The 10,710-nt window shown below is 44.8% G+C and overlaps 1 protein-coding gene across 1 annotated transcript; it reads right to left on the bottom strand.

Annotated features, from left to right (window-relative positions):
* Positions 1–218: 218 nt before the first annotated feature.
* Positions 219–10,422, bottom strand: UHMK1 (U2AF homology motif (UHM) kinase 1; the record flags this gene model as incomplete). The annotated part of the gene is made up of 7 exons (XM_010021635.1): positions 219–444; positions 913–1,001; positions 1,929–2,027; positions 5,241–5,317; positions 6,286–6,380; positions 7,190–7,381; positions 10,130–10,422. Coding segments are annotated over 7 exons (992 nt in total), but the record flags the coding sequence as incomplete, so codon positions are not given.
* Positions 10,423–10,710: the final 288 nt, after the last annotated feature.

The raw sequence follows: 10,710 nt of genomic DNA, 5'->3' as shown, positions 1-10,710 counted from the left end.
CAAGGTCTGCTTGGCCCCCCCAGGCATCACTCCTGCCACCCAAGCGCCCACTGGGGCAAAGCCACACACCCAGTGTAAACGAGCAAGCACAACACACGCACAAGCACACGCTGAAAGCCATCCCGGCCTCCTCTGCACATCACAAAGCAGCAGTAAAGGTTTCAAAGCCCAGTTAAGTCCTTTGCATCTCTCCTTCACAGATGACTCAAAAGCAGGGCTAGGAAGCTCTTTTGCACATTCAACTGTAAAACACGTGAGGAAGAGGAACAAGACAACTCTCCTGATTGTTGCTACTGCCTATAGCAAGTTTTGGTACAGATACCCTCTCTTATAGGCACTCAGTGGGTAAAATGTAGCCACAACAAACTTGCCATCAAAAATCTTTCCAGTCAGCATTTTTTGGGCAGCTTTGGAATCACCAGCATTTGCATATTCAACAAAGACCTGAAAGAGAGAAGAGAGAAATAGGACTTCCAGTGCAGCATGCCACATGTCCCCCCCCTCCCCCACAACCAGAGAAACAGTTCCTGATCATATTTTTCCCCTTTAACCTGGGTAGAGCCCAGAGCAATGGAGCTAAAAAGGAAGAAGCTTCATGTCTGAACTGGAATTTCTTAATCTCTTGCTCCTCGTTTCTAAGGGGAGCGTGTTTGGTAAGTAAGCTCTTCACCCTCAATGCTTCCTCTCCTGCCCACTGGTTTCTCTTCTTCCCTGCTGTATCCCAGCTCCCCTGCTAAGGCTGTTTGGGCACCTCCCAGGTTAGGCAACTGTACATAACCAGGAAGGAACCTGTGCTGTCCTTCAAGATAACCTGCTATTTTTAGCACTGTCATCAAGCAGATTTCCAGAAGCTGTCCTGCAGCACATGGAGCGTACATGGGAATACGCAGCCTCTTCCCACCATTCACTTACTTGGCCTTTACCAGGATTCTCCTTTGGAATAAGCAAGGAAACCACCGGTCCATATTTCTGACACTCCTCCCTTATGTCTTCCAAGATATCTGAGAAAGAAAAGAGCTGGTTGTCTTTCACTTTGTAAACTAGATGAGCTAAGAAACAAATTAAGGCCAGATGAACACAGTAAGAAACAGCCAACATATGGGCTTTTCCTCTCAATTTAAAATAAATAATCAAGAGGTGCCACAGCAGAAGCTGATGCTGCATAATGTCAATATAACAAGACAAAGTGTCTGAACTGAGCTGCAGGCAGTGAATCCCTGACAGCGCGGTTTAGAGTACACGGACAGTGCTTTTCCTTGCACACAAAGCCTGGCCTTCCAGTGCTAAAACATTTGGGAATTATGAGTGCCTTTTCATTGTAAGGGCACTTGGAGGAGAGTAACTAAAGTAGCTGCCACAAACCCTCCTTTGTGTGAGCAGAACCTAACCTTTTAAACTCATATCCCCAGAGCACTCTAGGTTTTGCCACTCGTGGATTTGAGAGCAGACAGAAATGCAAATTCTACCAACATGCCTTGCCACTTACCACATAGTGTTTGCTACAATTTAAGAACTCCAATGAGATATTTCAGATCTCTGCTGAGATCTTGGATAAGTTCATTAGCAAATTTTTACGAATCTCTGCTACTGGGCTCCAGAGTCCTGCACATGTCCAGCAGAAGCCCAGAGCCACAAACGCATTATGAGGTCTGTGGACATTTAACCAAAGAAGAAAATCAAAATATGTTATTATTTTTTTAATCTGGGATCCTTTAAGAACTCACTACAAGCTCTGCTTTCTGTCTCAATCTCTTGGTCTGTTCTCTGTTGGTGCAGCTGACCCATTTGGTACCAAATCTCAGCCAAGCAGCTCTTTGATGTTCTGCTGCCTATCAATTGTACTTCTGCTTGTTCTTGCATCCCCAAAGCCAAACAAGAGAGTCCATGAGACCACATTGCTATACAGGAATTGCACAACTTGCACCAACCTTCATATTCTTCTTCGCACTGCAGAGAAGCATCGCTTAGGACATTTAGCAGCCTCAGCACAGGCGTGGGGAGCATCACCAAATCTTCAATATGGGGAGCTGTTTGACACCCAAAGAATTAAAGAAATCAAAGTTCAAAGGAGCAACGAAACAGGAAGTTAACTCAAAATACACTGTCATACACAGCACTTCCTGCTCTTTGCAGGACAGTTTTGCTTGTATCCACTATTACCTGCAGTTACAGCCTGTTTTCACCCGGTTCCCTACTTAACTACATCTGTGCACTGAGAGACTCTTCCAAAAGGTTCAATGCACTGTGCAATTATACTGGGACCAGCACCTGAAATTGCTTTTAAAATTACAAAGCTAGCAGAAATTAAGACTGGAGTTACATCTACTTAGCTCAGATTCAGAAACTGATGTGACCTCAAGAGCTATGCTAAGTTCAGCAAACTGCCCTGCATATATGGAGATATGGGAAGATGAAAGAACTACTCTGCAACCTGTCTCTCCTGTTACTGCTACAAGCTGAAAACAGGCTGACCAGCTTCTATAATTCCAATTCTTAAGTCATACTACAGCACAAGCCTCACTATTCTCCAAGATATATTTCAGTTCTTCCCTAAACACCATGTAAGCCTTCCGCCTTTCAAAATCCAGTTGCAATGCACTGTTTTTAAGACCACCACACAGTCTTGCAAAGAAATGAGAAAAGCTACTTAGCTACTTAAACAATGCACTGCTACAGAATAAGACATGACTACAAGCAGGTGGCCACAAGGTGGGTGAGCAACGACCCTGTGAACTTCACAGGAGTAGAAATAAAGCCTGCTGCTATGGGGCACTTGGTTCTAATAAAAAAAGCAACTCCAGGATGGCTTGGAACAAGCAGTGTAGCATAGATACTACTGTGGAAGACTAAAACAACCAAGGTGGACAAACTAATGCCAAACTGTAAGAGTCATGTCCAAGAAGACAGCCAGTCTTCTAGAAACTCAAAGCAGCAGGGACACTGTCAGCTCTCCAGGGACAAAAGCTTGATTTCATTTTCCTGAAAGGGACTGGCAGGCCGATCATGAATTTAAGATCTGGAAGCCCAACTTGCAGTACGTGGAGAGCATTAATGTTTTTATCTATATTGGCAGCTACAGTTGCCAAACACAATAGCAGTACCTCACAGTTCTCCCATTTGACAGTAAGAGAGGGGAGAGAAAAGGGAAGAAATGGCTCCAATTCTCCAGTCTGAGCCTTCTGTCTACGTTTGGAAAGACAGTGGGTTATTATTTTCTTGGAAATACTTTTCCAAGCTAAGCATACAACACGTGTGAGGGAGCTGACATCTCTGCCAGGCACAGACAGATGTTGATTTCATAGTGCAAGAGAAGATGACAGACAAGCACACAGCTATAAATCAACTCCTGCCTGACATGGAAGAGTCCTTATGAAAACCTTAAGAGTACGAAAGGTCTTATCAGTCTAGATGATGCCCAAACAGCACTCAGGGATGGCCCTTTGAAGAAAGGTGCTGCATCCAGATAACCAGGCATGTTCCAGCTCCAAGCAAACCTCTGGGACCATTCCTCCACAGGACTGTTGGCAACCAAGAAGCAACATCAGATGAACCAGAGACTGAAAGAATATTTAAATGTCGCCTCAGTCGCGTATGCTGCCCCTTTTACTGAAGTAAGTCTGTACTTCATTTCACATGCCTTTGTCAGAGAGGGAAACAAACCAAACCCTAGGACTCAAAGCCATCTGGTCTTCTCATAACCAAGTGACAAAAGCATTTATTGCAATACCCTTCTGCTGTAGGAGGTACTTTCTGCCCAGCCCCTCTGCTCCTCTTCAGAGTGCCAGGAGATACCAACCACGCTGACAAAACAGAACCTGCAAGCAACTCAGGAAAGAAGTTGATGAACTGGAAAGTCAAGACTTTGCTGTAAATGGCAAGGAAACCCATTCTCAGCTGTCTTCGCTCTAAACAGAAAAACTGTGTCCAAGTGAAAGGCAATGATAGATCATTTTCTGACTTCCTAGGAAAGCAACAGTAAATGCTTCTTTGTGGAGACAAGCATATGTACAAGTTTGGCAAAGAGAACTATGAAGAAAGAAGCTGTCATAAAAACTTGTAGCACTACCCACAGAAGCACCTTCCTAGGTACAGTTAGAGGTCTGTGTGTTTAAAAGTAGAGCAGAAAGCACTGCCGATTATACTATTCCCTCTGCTCTAAAGCAATACCAGCTGCAAAGTTCAGCCATGGAAGGTGGCTTTGATTACCACAGTTCCAGTTTCTAAGATGCAAGGGAAGTCTGAAAACAGGAACAAGTTTGTTACCTTTGCCTAATACACAGGAATTCCAGTATCTTCATGTGACCTCAAGAGGCAATACATAACAACCTTCATTGCAAAGTACACCAAGACGCTTAAGAAAAGCAGAGCAAAGATTCAAGGGAAAATGCTAGTCCAGCCAGAAGCTGGATGTCTGAAGCATCAATTTATGCTGCAGAAAAGCTGGATGCAGAGCTCCTCACTGGTGTTCCTGAAAGCAGACAAGCTTTGGAGGATGCTGCAGTTCTTTTGGAACAGAAATCAGGGAGGGATATGAGCCTAAACAGGGCAATGTCAGCCCATCTTTTGCTAACAGCCTGCAACCCACATGGGGAAGAGGGAGGATAGAGGTGGTCCTGGGGAAACATTTTAATAGATTGAAGAGAAACTGACAGATGAAAGTACCATTGACATCTGCCTGTGACCTGCCACACTGGCATGAGAAAAGGCAGGCCAGTGACTGCAAAAATAGGCTTGCACCATGAGAACACACTGGGACTATTCGACCTGTGCAAAGGATGCAGCAGCAGCAGATGCTACCATCAGCCACTGCCCTAGTCACTCACATCCCTGGCTTCTGAACTGGGAAACACTTGGCACATGAAAAACAATCCACCCACCATAAATAGCACAGTACTCTTCAAAAGCACCTTAACAGGCACAGTATTAGGTAAATACTTCTGTCCCCTCAGATGAATGCTGCTGCTAATACGCTCTTGGTCAGTTTGATCCATGCAGAGTTTAATGGGAATCCAACCAGGGAAAAGCAACAGCCCAGGGGGCTAGAGGGGCATGGCAGCACTAAGAGCACAGGCATCACTCTGACCTGCCTACTGTGATACCATGGAGAGTTGGCAAGTGCTGCCATGAGCAAAAGAGCAGCAATGAGGCCAGAACCAGAAAAAATACGATTTAACTGCACTCTGTGGTGTTTCCAGTACATGCTGAGAAAGCCATAAGCAGGGGTGACATGCACAGCTTACCAAAGGGAATGCTGAAGAACGGGCTGCATAAAGCCTTCTCAGCGGAGGCTCGCTTTCCTTGGTCACAATGAAGCATGCTGGAAGAGAAGACACTCTTATGCTCTTTCATGTAACATGCCTGCATTGACAAATTAAACACAGGCTGGAAGCCAGTACTGAGGAATACCCTATCTTTTGGGTTGCTTATGGTTCAAAGAGAAGAACGAGAAGCATGTCTTTCAATTCACGGCTGAAACACACCAGAAGGATCCCCTGAAAGCATTTTGGGTACACGGCATGGTAAGTTTTAATTCTTGGTGACTCTCGGCATCAAATGATGGAAGTTGCTCACTTAAGTTCACAGGGAAGTACAACACGGCATGTTCCAGCTCCACTTTCCCAGGCCATTCAGCCCATGTCTCAGGCACACATGCAATCTTATGAAAGTGATCACACTCCAAGCAGCTCCCACATCTTTCCACAAATGGCATTCAAAGCAGCTAATAGTCCAGTGCTTGCCTGAGAGCATCCCTTACTCAGCTTTACCAGAGGCTCCCAATGCTATTTCTGCCAAGTTGCACCCTCATTCACTCTGCAGCCTCAGAACAGAGTCATAGGACAGCAAAAACAATCCCCTTGGCAGACTTCTCAGTAGAGAGCTACATAAGTGCATTTGAATCTTGACAGCAATGGAGAAACAGCACTGTCTGCCCCCCTCCCTCATTTCTGACAACACTCCCCTAAAGCAGCAAAGTCTCCTGTTTTCTCCAAATACAACCTCATTGGCAGAAGTGCAAAGCACTGAAACAGCAATTGATTAACACCATGACTGATATTCTTTATGTGCTTACTCCAGACTGTGCCAAAATCAGGAGCTGAAGGATGTCTGCTAATGCTTGCACTTATTACTAGCACAGTGGCTGGGAGATTTTAAAAATAAAATTTAAGAAAAAAGAAAAAAAAGTAAAAGAAAAAAATGTTAGGTGTGGGCTCTAAGATACCAAAAGCAGGGCATGAGACTTTACAGAGCGCATCTTTAAGTAAGTTAGTCAATATGACAAGATACCTTTTGATAAGGTCTCTGAGGTGATAAGCTGGAATGGCTGAATTAACCACCCCCTCACTGGCAAATATGCGATCAATGATGGCAGAACTGTTTGTCTGGAAAGAAAAAGGAACAGTGCTTAGGGAGGGGGAAAAAAAAAAACTAAAAAACCCACCAGTGCAAAGCTTACAATATCCCATCATCTTCTAGACTGGATGCTGAGGGCACTAGTACTGCGGCATTTTGTAAGAGATTCTCAATGCTCAAGCCTCACATGTTAAACCATCAGGCCCACATGAGACGAAGTTTTTCCCATTTGCCTGTGCAAAACCCAGAAATATCCATGCACAGGCAAATTTGCAGTTACTGTGGACGTTAGGATGCTGAACGGATACTCCTACTGGGAAGGGGAACACAAATCAAAACTATCTCATACAGAACTGAGGACAGCATCAGCCTCCCTGCTCACAACACAGAGCCTTCGTCTTGTTTTCTCAGGGTATAGACTTACAAGATCCCCAAATTAGAGCTAATGTTAGACTAAAAACAGCAAGTAATCCCTTTCTCATTGTGCTGCTGAACTAGCTGGCAGGCATCAGTCATTCATTTTGTTCTTCCTTCTGTGCCACACTACAGCCAGTGTAACTGACCTCCCAATTCTTGGCAAGATACGGGCTCCAAACAGGCTCCTGAAACCCCCAGCTTTCAGTAACCTAAACATAGGCAGCGTTCAGACATGCTGGTTCCACAGGGCAGGCAGGTCTTTAAGGCTCTGAAACCTTAATTTTCAAGGCAATTGGATTAGAGAAACATCCTGGAAATATACTCTAGTTGCCAGATCCTACCTCATAAATCCAGGTTACAAACAAGAAGCAGGAGAACGCATTTGGTGCAAGCAAGTACACCTGCAGCAGCTCTCTCTTACCTTCCATTCCTGAGATTGGACTGTATGTTTCAGTTTCATTCCTGAGAACATTTCCAGTAAAACAATTCCCAGACTCCACAGATCCACAGCAGAGGTACACTCCGTCTCACTCTGGAGCCCTGCCTGCGCCAGGCAGTTCTGCAGTTCTGCCTCTGGAGCCCGATACCCGTCTGTTTGAATATATTTCACATCCTACAGAAGACCAAACACACAGAAAAAGTTATTTTCCAAATTCAGGTTCTCCACGCTATCCTTAAATCAGTTCATAGATATCCCTCCAAATAGGTCACCAAAATATTGCTAAATTGACAGAGTGTTGTAAGCAGGCAATTCAACTTGCTATACTGCTGTGTTGATAAGGAAAAAACCTGAGACTGCCTGGAAGAGAAAACATCTCCCAGCAAAACAGCAGGCATCCCAGTAACATCTGATCTCTATGAAAGACAGCTCTGCTGGAAGGAAGAGGCTGGGTGTCACTGTGGACTGACCTATTAGCCTCTTGTAAGCACGGAAGACACTAGAAGTTTCAGGGTAAGGCTCAAACACCCAGAATATGCTCCCACATCAGCTGCATGGGAGCACAAACAGCTCAGTCAGAACACCAAGGATCAGTTACAGCTGCCATTATTCAAGTACTGATGTTCTCTGGAACAAAATGTTAGAATGAGACAGGCACCTAAAGTTCAGTCAAGGAAATTATCGAAGGCGCTTCCTACACTCCTCTTCCTTCTCCCCCTTGCAGCCAGACGCACTGCAGCAATCAATACCTACCCAGCTGCTGTGGCTGGCAGAGTAAAACAAAATGCCCACACACCACCTGCTTAAAAGAAACTGGGAAATTCCAGAATCACAGAAGTGCTGGCTGGAGGGGCTGCTCTGAACGTCTCCAGCCCAGTCTCCTGCTCGCAGCCAATATCTGATCAGCTGGCTGTGGCTTTGTGTAGCCAAGTCTTCTAAGTGTCCGAAGACAAACTGCATGCTGGCATCTTTTTAACATGAGAGGGCTCATTTTAGACACACTGTCGCAATAAAAAGAATGACACAAGAACAGGCAAGCCTACTTCCTGGGTAAGGTGCAGGATTGGGAATTCTTACCAGGGGAATACATTCAAATCAAAATTACCTGGTTCTCTGATTGAAAATAAAGTTTACAGAAGATGTTTTCAGGCAACAGAGACTGCCAAAGTGGTTTATAAATTAAAAAAAATGGATACACAAATTGCTCATCAGTGTCCCTCCTCCTATCAGCAAAGAGCAGAACCTCTAGCATGGCAAAAGCAGCAATTTCGCAGCCCCACTAAGTAACATTTAGAGATAGAGAAAACACTGTGGTCTTTGGCCACAGAACAAGATGGAATTTCACTCCTACCATCTAAGGCATTTTGAGAAATGTAAGTGGTTGAGACCTTCCTCTGTGTACAGCCATTCTCTGTTAAACAGTAACAGCAGGAAAAGTTATGCAAGGATAAGCTCGGCAGAGCTGTCACAAATAAAAGTAATATAGTCTTGACTCATATAAGGAAATCATGTACATGTGCTGCTGCCCAAGGTAAGGGTGGTAAGGGGAAGCTGATACCCAATGCACAATCAAAGCAGGGTGAGAAGGTTCATTCATAGAACCAGCATATTTCTGAGAAATGGAAAAGGAAACTGAGCCAAACAAAGCAGATTGGAAGGAACCACAGAAGCAAGTAAAACACCTGATCAACTATTATGAGGCAAGTGGCAGAGCAAGCAAGCAACAAAACACAGATCTGAATCAAAAAAAATAAATATCTGCATTAGACATGGGACACCGAGAGAATGTTTTTTGCTGATAGACAGCAACAGATTACCAGCATAAACCAGCATTCAGCCAAGAATGTGGGAGAACTGAAGACAACATGGAGGAGTTAAGAAGTGCAAACATTAAAAACAACTCCTGTACCAAAGAATGCAGACAGATCACCCACACAGTCCCAGTCTTCACAGTGGGCTGTACTGTCAGTACCAGGTAAACCAGTAAAAAAAGTATCTGAATTTAAAACCTCTAAATGAGCAGAGTGCACAGAATAGGGACAAGCCAGGACAACATCTGCAGGGGAAAAAAAAAAAAAAAAAAAAAAAGAGTTTACTAAACCTACTGCCCATCACCCAGTCATTAAAGGCAAATTTGCTAAGAGGCTACCTAATGAAAAAGCTTTACTGATACCCCTCATAGGCTATTACTGTGAGAGGGAGGGGTAAAAGGAAGCTCTATCAAACCAACAGCAGAACCTCCTGAGGCTCTTTGCTTTCATAAGAGGCCACAGAAAAGAATAAAAAGAGCAAAGACAAACTTACAAAACCCAGAATCACCAAAACAAGTGACCAATGAAGAGGGAGTGAAAGCTTCGCAAATGTGAAAAGCACAGTACAACAGTCAGAGATCTGCCTGTGTCAGTAAAGAATGGACACTGCCTACCCGCAACCAGAGTATGGGCTTTCGTCAACACAATGACCTGGGAAAGAAACATCCAGACTTCCCAAAAAAGGGAAGCTGTTGAACACAGGATGAAAGTAGAGACAAGCACAAGGACACTGCCAGAGATAATGCAGTTGACTGGGAGGCTGATGGTGAAGCCTGGATTGCTACTACATGCGATAAGGGATGATAAAAGCAAATTCTACAGATCTGGGTGCTCCCACGCGTCTGACCACATTAAAACTAGCAAACCTTCCAGGAAGCTGACATACCACTTCTTTCAGGCATCAGTAACTTTGGAATTTGTGCACAAAGGCTTAAGACATCAACAAAGACATGCAAGGAGAATGGGAACACAACATTTTAGCCTTTTCCAGGAAACCCTCAGCACCAGCTCAGCTACTACTTCGATCAGGTCATGTTAACTCAATGAGTCAAAGACATCACAGACCCACATAACACAGAGCCAACTGCTTAGAAAGCAGCATGTTCCAAACCTGATTCCCCTCTTTGAAGCTAAGTCCAAAGTCAATGAGCTTAAAGCACTCCTCCTCTGCGCTCCACAGGATGTTGCGTGGCTTAAGGTCTGCATGCACGTAGCCTTTGTGGTGCAGGAAAGCCAGGGCTTCAAGAACATCTCGGGCGCAGTGCTGGATCATCCACATGGAGCAGCCCTGGTTGCTAGAGTGCAGCAGCAGCTCGGACACACTGATGTCCAGCAGCTCCAGCAGGAGACAGCGAGATGGGCCATTTGCAGAGTAGTGGTTGGTGAACACGCCGTACAGCGTCACTACAGTCAGACACAGTGACAGGTATTAGTAACAAGCAATTAAACAGTCACGTTCCACCACTGCCCAGATCACCACAAAAGCTGCAGGAGGCAGCGTGATGTTCAGAGATATAGAGAACCAGACTTCAGAGGGAGGCAGCAAAGGAAAACCAGTCATGTCACCCCTAAGGGCTTTGGAGGACAGGCTCTGCTAAAGAGTGAGGGCCAAGCGCTCAGAAGGTCAGTCTCTGGAACATGGATAAGTACATCCCAGTGGGTAAAATGGAGGTAGTACCACTCTTTTTTGGG

The sequence above is a fragment of the Nestor notabilis genome, unplaced genomic scaffold (assembly GCF_000696875.1).
Source record: "Nestor notabilis isolate BGI_N333 unplaced genomic scaffold, ASM69687v1 scaffold32469, whole genome shotgun sequence".
In the NCBI taxonomy this organism is placed as follows: Eukaryota; Metazoa; Chordata; class Aves; order Psittaciformes; family Psittacidae; genus Nestor; species Nestor notabilis.
This window is presented reverse-complemented; position numbering and strand designations above follow the sequence as displayed.